Genomic DNA, 23016 nt, shown 5'->3' with positions numbered 1-23016 from the left:
AGGACTGCCCCAAGGGGACTGCTCCAAAGGGCAGGGCAGGGCGCAGCTCAAATGAAACCTGGAGGCCCTGGATTCCAAATGCAGCTCCCGTGCCTCTGCCCCACCGTCCTCACTGGTGCCCATTTTTAAACTGAGTCCTTAGAACTCATAACCTTATCAGTGATGCTGAATGGATGCACGTCCTTGTGAGCCGGGGAATTTATACACATAAATCAGGGCTGGGTCTCACTCATTCATGGTTCCTCCTGGTTCCCAGGAGAGAGGCGGCGCCCAGAGAAGCTAAGAGCATGGGCCTGGCAGCAAGGACGAGCTCACCGCCGCCTCTCACGCATCCCAATGGGACGTGATTTCTGCGATTCCGTTTAACCACATCTATGATCATGATAAACATCATGTGACCTGCAGACCCTTTTAAACACTAAAATCCGAGGACAGAAATGGAAATACCAAGCATCGCGCCTGCCACCTGGGGGACATGCGAATGCAGCGCCGAATATCATGCTGGGGAAGTGACTTCACAGGCTGCTCTCTTTGGCCCCTCACTGCTTCCTGGGGAATAACTCCTGTGTCACACACAGACCTTACACCTGGCTTGTTTGTAGCCAAAAGCTGCATAAATTAGAAGCCAAAGAGCCTCAAGAGGAAATGAAGAGCAATGGGCCTATTTTGGGGTCGACGCCAAGGGTCTGTGGAAGGGGCGGTGGTCCCCTGGGAGCAGCCCAGCCCGTGTCGCATCGGGGAGAGCCACCAGGTCGTAGCACAAGTCCCTGTGTTGCTTTTCACCTGCACCAAGAACCAGCCTCAGTCCCACTGTTTCAGCAAACCCTCTGAGTGCAAGGGGCAGACCCTACCTACAGCGGGGACCAGGCTTCCCAGGGCAGAACGGGGTCTGCTGGGAAGGAAGACCCGCAGTCTCGCTCCCTGTAAGACACGCTCGGGGATAAGCTACTCATCCCGGCTGAAAGGAGGCTGTGGATCTAAAACACAGAGGCAGCATGAGCAGCACCTAAGGGCGCCTGGACTTTCGGGCCTGTAGTGCATTTTCTGTTAAAGAGGCCCTTCGCACTTTTAGAAATGCTAGAACACTTGCCTCACTTAAATTGAGCTGCTTTTGTCCTGGCTGGTGGCTCAGTTGGTTGGAGCATCACCCCGTCCACCAAAAAGTTGTGGGTTCGATTCCTGGCCGGGGCACATACCTGGGTTGCAGGTTTGATCCCTGGTTGGGGCGAGTGCAGGGGACAACCAGTCAATGTTTCTCTCTCAGGCTTCCCATTCCTGTCTCTCTAAAATCAATAAGCATGTCCTTGGGCGAGGATGAGAAAACAATAATAATAAAAATCAAAAATAACCTGAGTGGCTTTGATTCTGCTCCTACGGTACCCGCCCTCTGCTGGCAACCCCTGGGCAGGCAGTGGGCGGTGGGCTGACTGCTACGCAGCAGGAATGACTGCTGGGCACGCCAGGAGCCGCAGGACACTTCCATTCTGAACGCGGGAGGAAATCCCAAGCCATCGGCATCAAGCAGCGGCGTGTCCTCTCGCTAAAGCACAAATCATTTCACCTCAAAAGCAGACGGGAAGTCCCGCGTGTCTTCCCTGCTTTCTCATTTATTTCCCAGTTATCCGTGTTGGAGACTGAGCTGGAGACTTTTTAAAAATTCCATGAGAAAATAAGAATGTGCCATTGCCTGAGTACAAGACGCCTCGAGTCCCCGATAGGCGGCTGGGGAGGATGATTGTTGCTACAGTTCAACAAGCACGTCACTGGGACATGACAACTGAAGGTGGTTTCCCCCGCAGAGGGTCCTGGCAGAGGAGAAACTCCGAGTAAAGAGAGTGACTGACACCTGCTGGGCGACAAGAGAAGTGACAAAAAGGCTTCAAGTGCCATCCACACTGTGATCACATGAGCTTTGGCATGAACCCTCAGGAACGAAAGGCCGAGGGCGGCCGGGACGGGGACGGGGTGTGGAACTGTGTGTTGTTGCCTTAGAGTCCTCCCCCCCAGGCAGCGTCAGCCCCAGAGCAGCCACACAGCCGCCATGAGCACCACGATTGTCTCCCTCTCGCTGGTGATCTCTGAAACCTGTGGTCTGGGTCAGCTAGGCTCTGGCAAGGTCTGTGCAACCAGACCAATGAGCTTTGCAAATCCAGGACCAAGAAACTCATCAGAACCCATCACTGGAAGGGTCAACACCCCACTTCGCCCCAACTGGACAGACCCAGGACATCGGATGGCTCGTCCAGGCCTTAAATTGGGCTTTCACCTGCGTTTCCATTTGGAAACTATTCCTTCACAAGGTCAGAGGATACCTCTGGCGAGGGCCTGCCTCGTTACTTCATTTAGGCTGCGTGACACGGACACGCGTCCATGAAGTGGGCGTTTCTCACTCCATTTCAGAGCTCAGAGGGGTGGTGGCCAGTCCACGGCCATGTGTGTAAATGGAGGGGCCCTAGCTCACGACTCACTGCCACCTGACTCCAGGTCCAAGTTCTCACTGAACCAGCTGACTCTAGGGACACGGTGTCTTATAATAAAAAGATAATTGTGTGTCTCCCAGGGCCTGTTCCTCTTCCTGCCATTTCCAACCGTACCACTAAGGATCATAGGAGCTGCCCGTCAGCGCTGATGAAGACCCATCCTCTACTCATCACCTGGCCAGTTTGGGGACCCCCTTCTCAGTCAGCCGCTTTGTAAAGACCCGCAGACCGGTCATCTGTACTCCACAGCAGTGGACACCCCACCTTTCCTTCCTCTCTCGGGTGCAGTCTAAAATGTGGTCTGGTGCCGAAACCGGTTTGGCTCAGTGGATAGAGCGTCAGCCTGCGGACTGAAAGGTCCCAGGTTCGATTCCGGTCAAGGGCATGTACCTGGGTTGCGGGCATATCCCCAGTGGGAGATGTGCAGGAGGCAGCTGATCGATGTTTCTCTCTCATCGATGTTTCTAACTCTCTATCTCTCTCCCTTCCTCTCTGTAAAAAAAAAAAAAATCAACAAAACATATTTTTAAAATGTGGTCTGGGCCTCAGTTTCCTTGGTTCTACAGGATGGAGACGAGGAGGTCACACCCAGGATCACTCCTGGCTGTGAATTCACAGGAAACAAGAGCCGACTGCGCTGTAGGGTTTGCTATAATTCTGCAAAGGACACAGAATGAGTATATGTTGTACCCCTCATTCCGTAATTGAAGTGCTATTTATTTTCCAGAGTTTTTGTTTTTGTTTATAATGTTGCATGGCAGCTGAAGTGGAACTATGTACTCAGAGGCAGGTTAGTTTTACACAAAAGCGCAGCCATAAAGGGTATGTTCTTGCCTGATAAGAAGTTGGGGGCCGGGGCAGGAAGCTCCTACTCTTTCAATGGCCTGAAAATGAAATTATTTTGCCAGGAAAAAAAAATATCTGTGATCAAAACTTACAACACATGTAAACATGACCAAAACACTGTGTTTTATAATAAAAAGATAATTTCTATTAATTGCAATAAAAATAGCAGATAATACCAAACCAGCTTAAAAACTTAATAGTGTTTTCAAATTTTCAGGTTACAGATTTTAATTATTTTACTTCCAAAAAGAACAAAAGTGGCTGAATATTGTTTTAAATATTAATGTAGAAGGGGAAAGTAACTCAATATAAATGTTTCTATAATTGGTCAAACTCCTACATTAAAATCTACAGCTGGTTGCATCTTGAACTCAATAGTGCCATCTAGTGGAAATCAGCCAGAAATGCTAGTTTTCTTTGGCTGTTCCCTCCAGGGACAAACCAGTGTTCAAAGGACTGGTGGGAACCCACCTAAGTAGGTGTTTGTTTGCAATAAATGTTATTTGCTGGAGAATAACTTAAACTCACTTATGTAATATGCTGAGCAGCTTAACTGAATATTTTCCTATATAATAAAAGCCTAATATGCTAAGTGTCCAGTCATCTGGTCGGCCATTCAACCAATCAAAGTCTAATATGTTAATGATATGCTAAGGCCGCTCAGCCACTCACTATGACATTCACTGCCCACCAGGGGGCAGACAGTCAACCAGTCAACCAGTCACTATGACGTGCACTGACCATCAGGGGGCAGATGCTTCGACTGGTAGGTTACCTTGCTGCTGGGGTCCGGCCAATCGGGACTGAGGGAGACGGGCCGGACATGCCCTGGAGCCCTCCTGTGATCTCTCCACAGCTGACTAACCTCCTGATCGTTCACCGGTTGGGTCCCTAGGCCTGGCCTGCGCCCTCTCGCAATCTGGGACCCCTTGGTAGATATTGGAGAGCCAGTTTCAGCCCGATCCCGCAGGCCAGGCCAAGGGATCCCAATGGTGCACAAATTCGTGCACTGGGCCTCTGGTAAAAACATAAATACCTAACTATCAACTTATTCTTAACAACCAATCTCTCATCATACAAGATGCTGATAAATGGTACTGTAAGGGGTTAAATGGTATGTGTGTGTGTGTGTATATATGTCAACATATACATATGTATCAATCACCCTTTAACTCATTTATCAGCCATCATTCTTAATTTATAGTCTTTTGGTCTTGCTGACTCCATTCCTGCCCCTTCTTTAGTCTGTTCTTCACCAGGAAGCCACAGTGGTACTTTCAAACTCTAGGTCAGACCATTCATGTCACACCTCACACTCAGAATAAAATACCCCTCACAGCGGTGTATGAAGCTGTGACTCACCTGGTCCCGGCCATCTCTCCCACCTTGTCTTCTATTTCCCCCATCACTCATGGATCCTCCAACGACCACCTCTATCCTTGACATCCTCTGTTATCTACACTTGGATCACCTTTCCTACCTGGCTGACCTCATCCTCTAAGACTCAGCTCAAACATTAGCCATCAGAGGGGACTTTTCAGTCCAAATAGGGTTCCTCATAGGAGGTTCTTTGTGGTGAATAATTGGATATTTATTTGTGTGACTCCTTTTGATATCCTTTCCTCACATAGACTGTAAACTCCTGGATGGTAGGAGCAATATCTGTTCTCTTTACCACTGTGTCCCAGCACCTAGCACATTGCCAGGCACATAGTAGGGGCTCAGTACACATTTTCTGAGCGAACGAATGAGTGAATGAATGACATGGCATTATGTCATTGACTCCCCAGCACAACCTGATGTGGTAGGTTCTATTATTCCCATTTTACAGATGAGAAGATGAGGCTTAGAGACAGGAAATGGTTTTTCTCAAGGTCACATAGCAAGGAAGTGGTGGACCTACAGTCCAGAGCTCTTTCTAGCTGGGTCTCATCTTAGCACTCCTATTTGGGATAGCTTGGGAGATTTTTCTCTCTTCCCCTGGATCTTCTATCCCCCTTCCATCTCCCAGAACCTGCTTCCCATCTCATCTTGATCCTAAGCAGGCACAGATCATGGGAGACACCTCCCCTGTCTCAGTCAGAATCCTGACAAGTGACACACACCCACACTGTGTAATGGAGGAGAGATGCAGGAAAGGTCCGTTTGTAAATGTGTGGCCAGGGTCAAGGGAAACCAACAAGGGGTAGTGCAGAACCCAGAACCATGGGGTGCCTCAAAGAGCAAGAGGAGGGAGAGCTGGCAGACACTGGGAGGGAGCAGTGTAGAAAGGATGGCTATTAAAAGAGGAACATAGCCCCTGCTTCTCTAGCCCATGGGGGAGGAGGGGTCTTGGAGGAAATAAACCCAACCTCACTGTCCTCTAACCCCCATTGCTGTGCTGTTGCTTTCCATTGGCTGAATCCAACCATAACCTGAGGCAAGGACTCTGCTGATGAGTCAGCCTCCAAGGGCACCAAGCAGGCAACAGAAGGGGAGCAAGTAGCCCTGGAGGGGCCGACAGATGGCAGCCAGTCCATAGCCCTTTCAGGCTGACAGGTGAGAGGTGGCCCCATCCATTAGGGTTTCTTTGGTTTTAAGAGTCATAAACTGACTCCAGCAAAAAGAGGAATGTATTGGAGGGATTCAGGGTAGCTCTACAATTTCAAGGAAAAGCTAGACAACTGAGCCTCAGGGGCAGGGACCAGAGCCCAGGACTGCATGTGAAGAGCGGGGGGAGCTCCCATAGAAATTTGAGGTGCTGTGGCCTGAGTAGGGATGTGAACGCTGGGCTCACAAAAACAAGAGGTGTCCTCTCAGGACCCACTCCTACCCAAATGGAAATAAGTCCAAGTCCTTTGAAAAGCTAATGCCTTATCAGACCTCAGGAGGACCAGCCACTGGTGCTCAATCAGCACTTGTGGTTGGGAAGAGTAACTGAACCAAGGGACGCTAAGGGATCCCGGCTTCACCCGGAGGGCACTGGAGACCTGGACCTGCTCCAGGCTCGGGAGGTGACATGGTCGGATTCGCGTTTTGGAAAGGCGTCTCTGAGTTGGGAGGGAGACTGGATTGCAGGTGCAGGAAAGCCTGTTGGGGCTGATGGTGTAACCCAGGAAGATGGCGGTGCAGACTGAGGAGGGGCCACAGGGGAGGAAAGATTGGGTTACGTCAAGCAATTTGGGAGCTGAGGGCAGTCAGAGACACTTGATCAAACTGCTAAACATGGCTTAGAGCCCCCTCGGTGGGCCTGGGTGGGGGCCGCAGCCCTGCGTGAGAGGATGAGGTGATGCCAGCAGCACGTGCTGAAATCAACCACCCAGCAATACTTTCTGCAGGACAGTGTATATTTTTTTTAATCTTTATTGGTGAAAGTATTATAAATGTCCCCCTTCCTCCCCCTTCTCTTATATCCTGCCACCACCCCCAGGCCTCCACCACCCTATTGTCACATCCATGGGTTATGCTTATATGCACACAAGTTTTTGGTTGATCTCTTCCCACCCACCCACCCCCACTTTCCCTCTGTCCCACGCTTCTGTGTCTCTGGATCTATTTGCTCATCAGCTTATTTTGTTCATTAGGTTCCACATCTGAGTGAGATCATGTGATACTGGTCTTTCTCTGACTGGCTTATTTCGCTTAATTTTCTGACAAAAGCTGCGCCCACCACCACCATCGGTCCTTCATCCAAGGACCACCTGGCAGAAGGACCGCGAAAGATGGGAAAAGCAAGAAGCAATGCTGAGTCAAGAAAGTGGTGGATATACAAGTGAACCTACGCAAAGATGTCTGTGGTGACCATGACGATGAGGGTGAGGCCACATTTGCTATTAAATTTTTAAAAAACTGAAGCACTGGACCCCCACAGCCCGGAGGCCACAGGCAGGTGACTGTGGTTAACGTGTCCTAAGGGCCACGCACCCCCTGGAACGTCCAGGGGCTGGGAGCCCAGCCAGGTGAAGACAGAAGGCCCGGTTCTTGCGGAGCTCACATTCTCAACACTCCTCATTCTTAGGAATTAATTTCAGAATCATTAACTTAAAATTCTGTTATGGATGCATGGTAATATTTCTAGGCTTACATAATATAAAAAAATCAATACATTAAAATAATAAAAATAAATTAAAAGGCTCCATCAATTCAAAATAAAACAAGAGAAAAAGCAAGCATAGAAGTAAAAGATTGTATATAAAATACAAAGAGGAGAGAACAAGTCCAGACAAACTGATACTCATGATAACCACGCATTAAGATAGAGATCACTGGATTTTTTAAATCCCGTTCTATTCTATGTAAAAGAGATGTCCCTAAAACCTCGGGAATAGAAAGGATAAATTTAAATGATGGAGAACTGTATACGCTAGACCAGCGGTCGCCAACCTTTCGGACCTCATGGACCCCCAGTGGTCCGCGGCCCACTGGTTGGCGATTGGCGACTGGCGACCGCTGCTCTATACACACCATCTACTTCATCAGTTTGTAGTTCAAATGGCTCATAAAATGCCATTTTTTCATACTGTTAGTGGGCTTGTTTTCAATCTGATTTTCAGTGACTTTCTAACATTTACTTGTACCAGTGAGAAGGGATTTATGAGCAATGTGCACACAGATGGAATAAGAATAATCCCATTCTTAAAAGACTTATAATTTTTCCATGACACCGATTTTGGAGACTCATCTCAGTGTATGAAATCAGATATTGCAACTCCAGAAGCTGTGAGCCGCTTTTATGAAACAACTGAACCAGGTGCAGTCTTGTGGGTCATTTTCTCTATGCTTGTCAGTGTTGCGATTCATACAATTACTGGGTGCAATACTATAGATAGCAGCAATTTTCAACCTTTTTCATCTCATGGCACATAGAAACTCATTACTAAAATCCTACAGTGCACCAAAAAATAAATTGTATTTTTTGCCAATCTGTCAAAATAGGTATAAATTTGATTAATTCACACCAGATGGCTATTGTCGTTCTGGCTGTTGTCATTTTTTTATTGGACAATATAAGGGAGGAGAGGTCAGTGTCCCTAATAGTCAGGTATTGCATGTTTTAGAAATTCTTGCCACACAGGGTTGAAATCACTGCTATATAGCATGAAATCCGATTGTCTTCCCTAGTCATACCACCAGAGGGCACCAAAACACCGGTAATCGACGAAACATAAGCATTTCTGACTATGGCAATGATTGGATCATTTTTTCCCAGGTCTTTTCACAAGAACATCTGGCCAGGATGAAGAGTATCCACGTCATGAAGGAAAATTTAAATGCCAGGGGTCAAGCGACAGTGCCTGCAAAGGCCCAGTGCCCTGCGGACGGCTCTTCATGAAATGGGCTGTCACTACAACATTTTATTGCAAAATAATAATAGTTTTTAAAATCAAGAAACTAGAAAAAATGTATTGATGAAATTACTTCCCTCTCTAGTGATTTCCTATAGAATATTTCACTTATATAGGAAGTTATTCTCCTGAGCCGTCTCACTAAGTGAGTCACTGAGACACCAATGCTCCGGATGGGTTTGCCTTTCTCTATGAATCTTTGTGAAGCTGGTTGGGCCTGAGTCTTCTATTGACAAGTCCTTTATTATGTGATTTCTAGCCTGTGATGCCTGACCCTTTAGGTCACCAGGTAATATACTGGGCAACCATCAGATGCATAAAGGTGACTGAGGATGGATGGACGACATATAGGTCCTTGTCATGGAGGACACGCTGACCTTGGGGTCCCTAGTCCTGTGACTTCAGGTCAGATCCCCTGAGTCTGGCCTTAAAGCTCCACTTCCTGGCCCTCCCTCTCCCTGCGTCCACATCACACACAGCCCTGCTCCTGGGATGCCTGGGAACCGCTCGCCTCTGGGTCTGGCTCTGCTTCCTGTGCTACGATTTCTCTCCCGTCCCCCTCCCGCTCAGCGCTCTCATCTCGCTGGATCACCTTCCCCGGGCGCTCCCTTCGGTGAAACTGAAGCATCACTCGAAGTTCTGGAGGGACCACTAGACTAGAGAGATCCCTGCCAGGTAACGGATGCCTGAGAAGTGCTTTCCACCCTACTCTTAACCTAACGGGCTCACCTAGAGAAAGTACTGCCTGCCTACACACTACAGACAGAATACAAAAAACATACAGAAAATGTTCACAAGAGTCAGCGGTTGCCCTACTGGATACACAGGGGCCGGCCAGGCAGCTGTGAGCATCGGCACAGTGACAAGTGACCATCCTTGCGGGAGAGTCGGCTCCTGGCAGTAACCGCCCAGCTGAAGGTCTCCTACCCAGGGGTCCCCGCACCTCCGCAGGGCCCGGCACCTCCTTGCCCCCCGGGATCGTGACCATCGTATGTGACACCTCTGGGCCAAGCTGGTTCGGCAAGTGCGACTTCTCTGCTTCCCGACCCTGGTCGGCCAGCTGGACGTGAAGGACAGTGAGCCGGGGCGGCAGCCCTAACGAACATGGGGACAGCGGCCTGACCCCACACTGGCTCTTGGCAGGAACAAGAATCGACTCGCATTTTCCTGAGCTACTGAAATGCCGATGTGACCTATTAAGGCAGCTCGTGTTATTTGAACTCTTAGAGTGTTTCATTGGCTCCCACAGGGTGAGCCAAGAGCAAGTCAGCCAGCGATCAGTCTCCTAATAAAGAGCATTTGCAAACTTTCAATCCCAAGTGAACCCGACTCCCAGTTAGGGCCCCTGCTTGTCTCCGCATGCAGAGCGTGAGAACAGTTCAGTCGTCTTAAAGCAGCAGCTGCCCAGACTTCCCTGTGTGCCTGTGAGATGCCCACACAACTTGGCGAGGCCTCCAGCAGGGTCCAGTTCCCTCTGCGTTCAGGTGCCTTTTGTGTGGGATCCCGGAGGGCATCTGAAAACCCTCCTCCGTGCCCTCTGTGCTCACTCCTGTACCAGGCAGGGTTCAGCCCTTCCAGGCCTGACCAGCAGGGGTATCTACTGCCAATCAGTGCCTTACTTTTCTTTTCTTCTTTTAAAATATATTTTGATTTTTTTACAGAGAGGGAGAGGGATAGTTAGAAACATCGATGAGAGAGAAACATTGATCAGCTGCCTCCTGCACACTCCCTACTGGGGATGTGCCCACAACCAGGGTACATGCCCTTGACCGGAATCGAACCTGGGACCCTTGAGTCCGCAGGCTGACGCTCTATCCACTGAGCCAAACCGGTTAGGGCCAGTGCCTTACTTTTCAACTCCCAGGCGCGTACTTCCCATTGTACTCAACAGATAGGCCCAGTGGGATGTGACGAATTACACTTATTCCAAGAAGGAAATGCCCCTTTGTTATCCTCCAGGGGGGAGGGCCCAGCTGAGAAGCCACTCCAAGCTTGAAGTTGACTCTGATAGACAAAGGCACACGGCCGATTGAAGTGATACCCTTTCTTTCTGCAGGTAACTCACTAATCAGGAGGCCCACTGACCCCAGAATTCCAGCTTTAAGGTGTCACCTGGGAAGAAAGGGACAGTGTTACTGGGCAGCCCCAGGAGTCACAGGGAGGGCTGTCCCCTCCTTGGCTCTTCTCAATCTCACAAGAAAGATTTTAGACAAGTGACAGCAGTGAAGCAAAGCAAGCGATTAAGAATACATTTGGCATCAAACACAAGCAGGCAACTCAGCCAGTCTGAGTGCGCACCCGGTGGGGGTTAAGGGGTTTCATACCTTTCTCACTATAGGTTTCAAATCTCCCTTGTCAGATAGCTTGGGTAGCAGACTGGGTTTCAAAGTCCCCTTCTACATTGCTGACTTACCTTGGGATGTCTGCAGATACATCTAGTCATCTTGTCTGGCACGTCCTAAGACGGCTGCCTTGTTTAGTGGATGAGATAAACTGTCCCTTCTCTCCCCGCCTCCTGCCCTAACATCCCCCAAGAGCTCTGTCCTTGGGTGGAGCTGGCACAAATGGCATTAACTGGGTCTCTGTTTCCCCAGAGTGATTTAAGCTATGTATTCTCTGGTTAGGGAGGAGAGGCATTACTCATTTGCTCTCAAGTGTCCTTGGTTGGGAAGATAAGGTCTTAAGATGGACAAGCTGGCTGCAAGCTGTCCAAATGGTTTGGCCTTGTTTCGTTTTCTTGCCTCGGTTTCTCCATTCCACTTGCCCGGGGTCTCTCCCAGCTTCTTCCTATCCTGCCACAAAGGGAGTACAAGAGGCAACGTCCAAGGGCAGGTCTGACATAGGGCTGCCCAGGTTTGGAGGAAAAACAAAAACTGGATCTAGCTGACCATTTATACTCTTCCAGATAAAACACACTAAGGTAAAAAGGAAACACCCATCCTCCAACTCGACTGGTTTTCTATCTGAGGGAATATTTCCATTGTTTTGTCTGGGCTCACTGGTGGATGTTCTTCTCCCTCTTCTGAGAAACTCCTCCCCCGAGATGGAGGGAAAGTAATTTCCGCACGTCCTGTGCTGGCCAAGGAGCCAGGTGCGCCCGCAGTCAGCTGCCCCGACACCGCTGTGCCCGAGGCTGGCGGAGCACAGCTCCTGGCCTTCCTCCAGGAGCCAGGCCGTGCACTGAGCCGCTTCTTCAGGAGCTGGTAGCCATCCCCAGAGCTTTCGAGTGGGTGGGTCTGTGCGGGGCTTTCCTGTTACCTTAAAGTAAAGCTCCTTACAGGTCAACCTTCTTTCCCAGCCACCCACTCCCCCAGGCTCTCCTGCCAAGGGCGGTGGGAGTCAGAGCAGCACCTGCCGGGACTGGTCCCAACCAGGGCTGGGAGGGAGAGAGGGGCCAAGCTAATGGCCGGAGCCCCGGGATGAAAAGCAGCATTCACAAAGCACCAGTGACTGTCCCATGGTTTGGTCCCATCAGAAAGACAAGGGCGCCATTCTCCACCCATATTCACTGGGCGCCTATTAGGTGTGCAAGGCACTCTGCCAGGCGCTGGGCAAGATGCAAAGGTAAGCCCTCCGAGAGCGTGGTCTAGCACAGGCGCAGGCTCTGCAGAGAGCTTAGATGTAACTAACCTCCCGCCACCCACCCAGCCACCCACACCCACTCATCCCCTTCCCTTCCCCCCCACCACCACACACACACCAACAAACAAAAGAACGAACTTCAGTTCACTGGACTTGACTGCATCCCTTTTAGTCAGCAGCTTCACATAAACGCACACATCTGAAAACCTCTTAAAGTGCACACTTAGTCATAACATTCATTTTCATTAGAAAAATGCTATTTATTGCAGTTAAGAAAATCCTCAAACAGATCTTGTTTTCAGAATGTTTTAATCAACCTGTACCTGTGAAGTAAACAAGTTCCCGAATGGCACCAGAACACGCTAGACCTCCTCTCAACCAGGGGCTGCCACAGGCTCTGCTACAGGCAGGGGACGCTTCTGGAGTGGATAGATGGTTGTGTGCCACCCAAGTCCACAGCCTATGATTCCCCCTATAAACCTTCACGCCCATTCAAAGTATTATAAAACAATACTCCATTAACCCACACCTCAAAGACCCAAAGCATCAGACCGCTAAGTTGTAGAACAGTGAAAAACAGTTCATTACACTCTTAGAGCCCATCTCCTAGCCAGACCCACCAGGCAACTGTAAAATCATTCCAAGAAACAAACTTCAAAATGACCCACTTTTGTGTTATACCCTAAGGAATTTCTGAAGTTTTGTTCTTTTCCTTAAGCATGTAGAAAGCAAATGTAAGCAATTAGGGGATAAAAAGCACTGCTATAGCTACTTGTTTAGGCAGCTTAGCTGAAGGAAAGGGGGTATGCAAATACTCAATGTTAAAATTAACCTGTTTCCAACCAGAATTGCTTAAGCGTTTTGCAATTCCTCTTTTTGCCAGCATCACTTCTGGGCTCACACATTTCTAATCAGACCGGGGTTTCTATAAGTTTGAAGACTTGGGTCTTTGTGGAGACTTGGTAAGACTTCACTAAAAGTGAACAAAGTCTCATTTTTTTAATGTAGAATCATGGAAAACTAGCAAAGCTGTACACACCCAAAAAGGAGTTCCTGGGATCGAGGTTTCTTATGCCAACTTGGAGCATTTCCCCTTGTCCTGAGCAGTTCCCCTTAGTCAAGCACAAACAAAAAACGATGTATTCATCATGTGGGCGCCCACACCACACCACTGACTCCAGGCCACCTTAGCGAGGACACACCCAGGCCTCCTGCGTGGATGCCTCGTTTCCATGTTCACGTGCCCTAACCACACGCAGCACGTTTTCTGGGTGTAAACCTAACCACGTCAGACCCACGTGACTGACACGTTTGTCTATCGTCTGCCTGGCTCCACGTGACTGACGTGATTTGTGTTTAACCTTCTCTGCTGAGCAGACAAGGGATTTCATAGACGTGTGTGAGCTGCGGAAGAACCACTAGCGAAGGGAACTCGTCCAACTGTCACTTTGCAGAGAAGGAACCGAGACCCTGCGAAGGCCAACGGAAGAGCTGGGAGCAGAACCCCGTCTAGTGCTCATGACACCTCTGACCTCGCCAGGAACACAACTCTCACCGAGCCGCTAAGACGCGTGTCAGTGAATGGCGTGGGCTTCCATGAGACGCGACGACGGATGTTAGCCAGGACCGGGCACCCTGCTTGGCAAACGCCAGCCCTGTGGCCACTGCTGGGAGCGTGGCGACAGCGCGGGGCTGGCTGTAAGGGTAACTGGCAGGTGGCTGCCCCTGTGAGGACGGGCATCTGCCTACTCCAGGGAAATCATGCTAAATAGGACCAGTCAATCATGTATTATCATGAGTTTAATCTCTAAGTCATTTTTATACATTTGGATTCTTACACTTTTAACATAAGTAAAATTACTTCCACATGGGATGGAAAGCCCTTCTAGGAGTGGTACACAGGGTGTCCAGGGCGACGAAACATGTAATGAAGTTATACATGTGACCTTTGCTTAGTCTTAAGAGGAAAGATAAGCTGAGAGAACCAGATCTGAGTTCAAGGCCTAACTCCTGTCCTTGTGAGCTATGTAACAGCTCCATTCAGTCAACCTCTGGGCTTGTTTCTCCGTCTGCAAAGAGCTGACATTGCACTGCTGACCTCATCAGCTCATGGAGGATAACTTACAGTGACATATGCGAGTGCTTGCACATGGGAAAGCACACCAAGTATCACCCCAATGGCTATTAAAATGGGGACCTGCAGAACGTTTTAAATAATCAGCCCTCAGTGGCACTAGGCATGCTCACTAGAGAAACTTCACCCAGAGGGACCACGCAAACATGTCCACCTTCAATGGCAATGCTAAAACCACACACAGGACACATGGAACGTTCCAGAGAAAGCACTGAAAGACACACATTGGGTTGACAAGAGACTCTTCAGAATGAGTTAGGATGATTTACAGCATAGATGGAGGTATTTAGTCTTTAAGTGGAGAAAGGTGCGAGTCAGCTGTAAGAAAAATGCATTATGGCCCTTCCTAAGACACAGGGAACAAAATCTCATCACTTGGGCTATTTTGCATGTAAACCAGGCTTCTCACAAATGCCTGTGTGAATGTTTCCAGTCTCAGACATCCCCTGAGAGAGATAAAAGGAATGTCTACTTCTGCACCACTGCCAGGGTGAATGTACACTGACGAGAGGCCTAGAACAGAGTTCCACAGGCCCCTGAATATGTCAGAGACCCTCCTGCTCACCTTATCGTCCATTAAGAAGAATGGCGATACCGGGAACACGTCAAAGATAAACTTACAAATCCGACTGTGTGCTTTCTTACTCCTCTAATACCCCACTCCGGTGGCCTTTCTTTGTTTTGATTGTAAAGTTAAGTTTAAGTAGCACTTTAACCTTTCCCTTCAAATAAACCTTTTGATGTTAGTTCTTATACAAAAAAAAAAAAAATTAAGTTAACAAACAAAAACAGATGAAGATGCAAGGGAGGACATAAATGAGAGAGGATCCAGTAAGTATAAAAATATGCTGTTCAGATTCAGAATAATTTAATAACTCTTCATGATTTCATATGTATCTGGAAATGGAACAGACACGTGTCCTGAGCCTGTCACGAGAGGTAGGATTCCAGCGTTTGGTACGACGTTCCAGGACAGGGTCAGAGTGACATTCCTGTTGCCCCTACAAAGACACAGCAATCAGAGTCAGCAGAGACACTTCTAGTCCAATGAGAACGCGTCATTAAAGCACTGAGGCGTCCAAAGGTTTGCTTATAACCAGCCCCTCCTAAGTGGAACCCTAACCCACAAAGAGAAGTCTTCAAGCCTTTAACCCCAGGAGCACTGGGACACCAGCTGTCCAGAGTCACCCACAATGCCCTGAGCTCACTGGGTTCCTAGAGCCAGCAGCCCAAGGCTGAAATGAGGACGACAGAGAATAGGAACCCAGACTGGGGGGCATCAGAGGACAATGCACGAGCCCCAACTCCACGGCTATCTAGACGGCAAAGGTGAGCCCACCTGCCGCGGTGGAGGAGTCGGACACGACCCAGATCACTATCCAGCTCCTCACTGTGTGTAAGAAGGAAGCTGAGGTTCAGAGAAGCAAAGAGAACCAACACCAGAAACCTCAGTACCAGCTGGGCCACGTGTTACTTTCTCATCAAGTTCCCCTGGCAACTTCCTCTTCCGTCCTCAGAGCCTGTGCTGGGCAGTCCCACACTCACAGGGCAGGGGCTCTGGGCACCGGAGCAGAAGCCTCAGAGCAGAAGCCACGGACCTGGGCTGACAGTCCACACACTGAGCCCATATTTTACTAGATCAGTTTTGTATAGTGTTTCCACGCCATCGTCCAGGTCAGATCCATATAAATACTTTACTTCTCTCCCAATCTTCCTCTTTCACCCTCTAATATTTTTCTTTAAAAATGCAAATACATCTTTCTCTCCCCTTCACATTTCATTAAATGTTAAAAAAAATGACAAGAATTGCTCACTTGAGACCATTTCCATCGTCAAAGAAAAAATATTTTGTTTTCATATCTTTCAACAGCAGCTTCGGATTATCCCCTCTCAGAACAATCTTGTCCCAAAGGACAACCTGGTTCAGAGCCTACAAGAAAATGAAAACAATTACATTAACTCAGCAGAAACAGTATCTTTGTCAATTCAAATTAAAAGCAGTGGTAAGCAATTGGTTTATGATCAATGAACCCAACTCTGAGGGGGTTGCTAAAATCAACCCTCCAGCCCAGCACGGACCCTGCACAGGCTGCTACTGCTGCCAGGCCACCTCCCGCCCATCTATGTGTTGCCAAGGGCTTTCAATTGCCAAGTATCACTAAAGAAATAAAGCCTTGAGTATTTTTTCTTTAAAGTAAAACACTGGCACATTGCTTTATTACGGCAAAATTCTAGAAGTCGGACAACCTTTCAAGCCACTATTCTGACACATCATAAACAAATTGTTAGGCAAATCAGGGGCATGAAATGGAGTGAAAACACATTTGTGATCACTACCAAAGCCCGAGAACTGTGTTCTCACTAAACCACCACTCACCAGCTTGAGGCCAATGGCTGAGCACGTGATGACCAGGATGTGGACTAGTTATTCCTAAGAGAGGGTTCAAATGGTCACCCTCAAGTCTCTTTCTAAGACTCAACAGGAATGTCACGATGGAGGGACACAGAGCCAAGCACAGGCCAGAGAGAAGCCTTTCCCTGCGTATTCACTCATTCATGAAGCAATAACCTGTCACATTCCACACTGGATTCACTCACTAGTCGTGCTGGGGAAACGAGACTAGGAGTATAACTTAGGTACCTCTGTCACCAAGAAAAGACCTATTGATTTGGATGATTTGCTGAGCCTTGAATAGCATGTGTTTCCAGTGGCTGCTCTCATCCTCAACAGCCTCTCCTGTTTTAACACTTTGTTGACTCTCAAGGACAGGGAGCACCTTAGTCAACCCAATACTCCCAGGCCTAACAAAACACCTGGCATAAAAGATATGCTCAAAATAATGTGCTGTACAATCAGTTGACTGAAGTGCTAAAAATGACATTGAACTAAAAAACTAATCAACAGAAAAAGCTGGTTAATTTGACATCTCTTGAAAATGAATACACCTCAAATGACATACAGAAGCAGGCTCCTTTCTAACTACAAATTACCTCCAGTCTATGCTGATAGCAAACATAAGGGTACTTAGGTAAGAGCAACGCAGGAGTTCATTTTAATTCTACAGATTTCACATTTGTGCTTTAATTCACTTATCAGAATCATTTACTCTATACTTTAGAACCTAAGATCTGTTTTAGCAACATTCTGTATTAATATCTCAACCCTTACTCTAGCTACAACAAAAGCTTCAAATCAGACTGAACTAAAAAATTTCTATCACAAACTGTTTTAATATATTTTAATGTAATAGTTTAATAACTTCTAATGAAAAAAATCTGATAAACTCTAATATATGATTAGAAAGACTACCTTAAGTACTCAAATTGGATCCCATACAACTCCAAAACAAAGAAAAATTCTCAAGACAGGTATTTATTAATTGCATAGGTATGGCTTCATAAACTATCAAAACAGCTCAAACCATGTATTTATACATATAAACATCTAGATGGGTTATAAAATAACCTCAGAAATGCTTCAAATATAGTAATCTTTACAGTTTTTTATTACATGTCTGGGTAACCAGAGTTATAAGCACAGATCACAAATCTCATTGATTTAAATGTCTTGGTGTGTATCTTTCTAATTATAGCTGTCCAGAGAGAATATTTCAGCTCAAAGAATGCTACAGCTGGCCCTGGCCAGTGTGGCTCAGTGGACTGGGAATCATCCTGTGCACCAAAAGGTCACCCACCATTCCCTTCCCAGTAGGGGGCATGCCGGAGGCAGCCAATCAATGTTTCTAACTTACATCAATGTTTCTCTCTCTCCCCATTCCTCTCTCTAAAATCAATAAAAACATATCTTAAAAAAAATCCCACACAATGCCACCTCTCCATTTCCTAATATGCTCAAAGTTCAGCAGCATCCTTCCTGAATGTATCACTGCAGTGGCCTCCAAAGGTTTTTGATCACAAATTATTTTGAATAGGAACCCCTAAATATGCACCGTTCTTTACAAATTCCGCTCCTAATACACTTTGCTGTTACCCTTCAGTAGCAGCGCCATCGGTAGGAAGTGTGCATTTCCAACAGGCTTCCGGACTAGGCTGTTTCCTCAGCCAGCTTTCACTAGATCCAGGCTCTTTGTTTTTCATCCTTTAATGAAAGTGGCTGAGCAGTTCACGAGGACCGGGCATGCCAGCTGTGCGGAGCTCCTGTGACATGTGCGTGGACCACTGGCGTTCTCTTCACCTCTGATAGCTTTGCAGGGATCTTTTCAAGCCATTTCTCCATCATGTGAGGATTCATTTCTTTAAAACTGGACAATACCACCCACTTAACTTTGCACAATGCCGAATGTCAACAAATGAACGAATACACACAGAGAGCCAGTCAACCTCTTGCCCTCCAGAATTCCTCGCCACCTCCAGAGTATGAGGGCACACACATTTTAGGAAGCATGGAGCCAACCCCCGATTTGGGGACTGAGTATTACTGTCAGTCCAAGTAGAGTCCGAGTAAAGTTTAACTTCTTTCCCTTTTCAGTTTAAATTGAGAAACATACAGATTTGCGGTTTCCCGAATGGCATGTAGGGAAGCTGAGAAGTTGCCACACCAACCTGATATCAATAAGAAGGTGAGCCGACTGAAACTGCAACTCTGCTCAGATCCACAGGAGAACGAGCAGTTCGCTCTCCTCAGACCCCCAGGGAGTCCCTCGATGCACCCCAGAGCCCACAGCGCCTCAGAGCTACAGGCTGCCATGGGCTGGTGATTTCTACCAAACTACTCAGGTCAGGTACTTTGAATATACAAAATTTGTATTTCCATAAAGAATAAGATGTTACATATCTACTAAAATACTTATATACTTACGTTATTTTTTGTTGAATACTCTGCTGATAAATAAAGAAACAACTGCTTAACATTCCAATCAAATATATTCTCTAGATGTAAACAAATTAAGGAATAAATCATAAAGCAGCATACAGCTTTAAAACAGATCTTAGTTATGCTTAAGTATTCACAGCAATACCAACACCAAAATAGAGAAAAAGTGGCCCAGAAACATACTGAGCCACTAATTCAATGAAAATATATAAAAGAGAAAAGATTTCATTTTTCAAGCACATGATTCTACTACAGTTCTAAAGTATAACCAATCATCACAATTTAAATGTAATGACATGCAAACATCAACTACACTCAAGTAACTAAATCAAGTGTAATAAACTGTAAATGTGGCTTTTTGGACACGTCAGTAGGGATCAAACATCTCAATCCATGAAATGCTTTGGTAGAACATGCAGTGGTCACCAATTTGGTTTCATCAGTTTACTAGAGTGAAAAAAAATCACCAGGGTTAATTACAAGACTGAGAAATGGGCTGTGTTCATGTTCGGATCTGATTAAATGGTTATGTCACATATTATATGTTTACATACTGAGAGCAGCACATTCATGTTTTCACGATGTTAGAACAGGGAAGTCTAGGATAGCGACCCTTTCCCTCTGGCTATCTCCACACTGTAGTCTTTGTCTATTCGATACATATGTGTGTATTTGTGTTTTGTTTTGTTTTGACTTAATCTCTTCACCTTCTTTCGTTCAGCTCCCCTCCCCTCTGACACCTCTCAGTCTGTTCCATGTACCCATGCCTCTGCTGCTATTCCTCATGTGAGATCATGCCATACCTGGCAATTTAGTCAGGGCACTGACCTCTTTTCCCTTCAACTGTCTGGGATGAATACCCTGTCCTGAACCATAAACACATAGGTCATAGAATAATTGCATCTTATTGGTCATGTTGCATTATAAGGATGCGTCTGATTGGCTAATTCTTGATACTAGAAATCCTTATATGTAAGTATAGGCACCTAATTTTTTTAAGTAATTTTGGAGCAAAAAGGGGTAGGGGATTACTATTATTTATTTTTTGGTAAAGCAATGAAAATTATGCCTATTTTTTGTCAGATCAGCAAAAAATATACTTTTTGGTGTGCTGCAGAATTTTAATTAGTTTGTGTGCCATGAGATGAGAAGGTTGAAAATCCCTGGTCCAGACAGTTACTACTTTCACACTCGATCCAAACTGCCTCTTACCAGAGATGTTTTTAAATGATGAGAACACTTAAAAGCAGGCAGTTTAGCATACACTGGACTTTTCTCACGGTGTACTCTAGTTCCTCAAAGGGCCTATGCATATATAACTAATTCCTAGTCGACTTCCAAACCCAATAATTTATTTCTGAAAACCAAGTTAAAACTAATGCCATGGGCCCTGGCTGGAGTAGCTCAGTTGGCTGAGCATCATCCCATTCACCAAATGGTCACCAGTTCAATTCCCAGTCAGAGCACATACCCAGGTTGTGGTCTCATCCCGTTGCTCTCTCACATCGGTATTTCTCTCTCTCCCTCTCCCTTCCTCTCTTTGTTTGCTCAGAAAAAAAAAAAAAAAAAAAAAAAAAACATTTAAAAGGAAAGAAAACACACACACACACCATGGGAGCAGAGACACATCAGGTGACCCTCCGAGGCCGACGATCTGCAGCTGCTTCAACTGTCCAGACAGCTGCTCTACAGCTCTGACCGATCACGCTCCACACCCAGCTTTAACCCTGGGGTTTTAAAAAGGCAGCGAGATCGGCCATGGCAGAGAACAAGGCCCAAACATTCATGCAAGACGCTAACAGAAGATAAGCTGGCCAAGAGTTGTCAAAAGGGGGGAACTCAAGATGAAAATATTTAAATCACCCCATTTTAAAGTAACTCTTCCAACTGTTATGATTTCTGACTTTTGTTCTGAAAATACTTATAAAAAAACTATAATGGCAAAATGCTAATATGACTCACCAACACTCATTTTGACCATGATCTTCCAACCCATAACAGACATTTAACCTATGTTTCTATCATAAAATATGAAGATATACTTTGGGATTGCACAGGAGGGGGACTGGCAACATTCTTCCTTCTTTAATCCAAATGATCTCATTCTCCTTCCGAAATACAGACTCACAGTCTCTTAAAGCTCTCCATTTACTTAATGTCCCTGCGAAGAATTTAGAGTATGTATCTTCACACAGTAACCCCTGAACCTACAAATAAAATTTCTCCAGGTGTGAACGAGGAGGAATTAACACGATTTTGCTTGCATCTGTGATGGGTTGGAAGATCAGGGTCAAAATGAATGTTGGTGAGTCATATTAGCATCTGCCATTAGTTTTTTTATAAGTATTTCCAAGGTTTGGTTGATAGTCACCCTGTCCCCCAAATCACTGAACAACATGTGTATCATCACAGCACCATGGAAAAGGCGATGAAACCCCGTCTCAAAGGATATCTGCCGCTACGTCGAAGTTAATGAAGCCCAGGTCGCTTCTTTCTCTAGGCCCAGTGAAGTCTTCCACATTTTTCCTAGGAGCAGAGAGAAAAGCTTCACCATCCTGTGAACCTATCAACATTCAAAACTCACATCATTCCCGAGGACACAGCCGTGTGCACAGGGGGAACAGCAGTTCCACAGGAAACGGTGACCGGCAGAGACACCTGTGCGTGGGAGTCAGGATGCACTTCCTCATTCAATGCGAAAGCCCCTCGTCACCTGCTTCCACGCGCCTCCACAGAACCCCTAACGAAACCCGGGGGAGATGAAAGCTGCTCAGAGATGCCCTAACCAGTTTGGCTCAGTGGATAGAGCGTCGGCCTGCGGACTGAAGGTTCCCAGGTTCGAGGTCAAGGGCACGTACCTTGGTTTCGGGCACATCCCCGGTGGGGGGTGTGCGGGAGGCAGCTGATCGATGTTTCTCTCTCTCTCATCGATGTTTCTGGCTCTCTATCCCTCTCCCTTCCTTTCTGTAAAAAAAATCAATAAAATATTTAAAGAAAAAAAAAAAAGCTGCTCAGAGAAAAGCGTGGATCCAGGAGGTCAAGCCATTTGGCAGGAGGTGAGAGAAAGGTGCCGGCCTCAGGGGAGGTGTGCTGGCTGAGGGTCTGTGTCATGTCCATGGCCTGTTTTCACAATTACAGTGGGGCCTTGACTTACGAGTTTAATTCGTTCAGTGACGGAGCTCGTTAAGGAGCTCCTTAACTCAAATTACTCTGTCAACTCAAAGCAAAAAATCAGCTGAGGGAGACCAGCTCGTATCTCGGAAAAACTCGTTAGTCGGGACACTCGTAAGTCAAGGCCCCACTGTATCTCAAAGTGTAGGAGTTGGGCGGTACTTCCCCTTCAGACAAAAGGGAGTGAAGGCCCAGAACCGTAGGCACCGGCTCAGAGTCAGCGGAAGCGGACAGCTGTGTGGCGTTTACTGCGCACCAAGCTCTCCCACCGCCACCACAGCTGGCTGGGTAGCAAACACCGCCTTAGCAAAGAAATACAAAACAAAAATAAAAATAAAAACGCGGGGCGGGCGGTAGTTATTGGATGACCCGCCTGTTGGAGATTCTGACAAATAAAAGAAAACGCAGGCAAACTTGTTAGAAGATGGAACAGCAGACAGACAGACGGGAGAGCAGAGGAAAATAAATAAACCTGCACATCACACAAGTGCTGGGGAATAACTAAATCAAACAAGTGCTGGGGAGTCAAGGCAGGGCCTCCGAGAGGCCACGTGCGGCGTTTCCCGGCTGGTTCAGCGGCGGGTTCTCCCCAAACAAACCCCGTTCCCCCCGCGCACCCGGCCGTCCTCGCCCCCTTCAGCGCAG

General features: G+C 47.0%; 1 protein-coding gene across 1 annotated transcript; it reads right to left on the bottom strand.

Moving 5' to 3' along the window:
- Positions 1-15202: 15202 nt before the first annotated feature.
- On the bottom strand, positions 15203-22089 carry SPCS3 (signal peptidase complex subunit 3). The gene is made up of 5 exons (XM_005876293.2): positions 22059-22089; positions 21653-21726; positions 19186-19262; positions 16181-16296; positions 15203-15367 (listed from the first exon to the last, which is right to left on the bottom strand). Exons 1-5 carry the CDS (start codon positions 22073-22075, stop codon positions 15235-15237), a joined length of 417 nt encoding a protein of 138 aa, XP_005876355.2. The 5' UTR covers positions 22076-22089; the 3' UTR covers positions 15203-15234.
- Between the last annotated feature and the right edge of the window lie 927 nt (positions 22090-23016).

The sequence above is a fragment of the Myotis brandtii genome, unplaced genomic scaffold (assembly GCF_000412655.1).
Source record: "Myotis brandtii unplaced genomic scaffold, ASM41265v1 scaffold484, whole genome shotgun sequence".
NCBI classification, from domain to species: Eukaryota; Metazoa; Chordata; class Mammalia; order Chiroptera; family Vespertilionidae; genus Myotis; species Myotis brandtii.
This window is presented reverse-complemented; position numbering and strand designations above follow the sequence as displayed.

Bases quoted from the DNA above. Each gene is read 5' to 3' on its own strand.
- SPCS3 (XM_005876293.2), bottom strand. The intron at 16,297-19,185 runs GTAAGTATATAA...ATTTTCTTGTAG, and splicing joins AGTATTCAACAAAAAATAAC to GCTCTGAACCAGGTTGTCCT. The intron at 15,368-16,180 runs GTGAGCAATTCT...GTGTCTTTGTAG, and splicing joins GACGATGGAAATGGTCTCAA to GGGCAACAGGAATGTCACTC.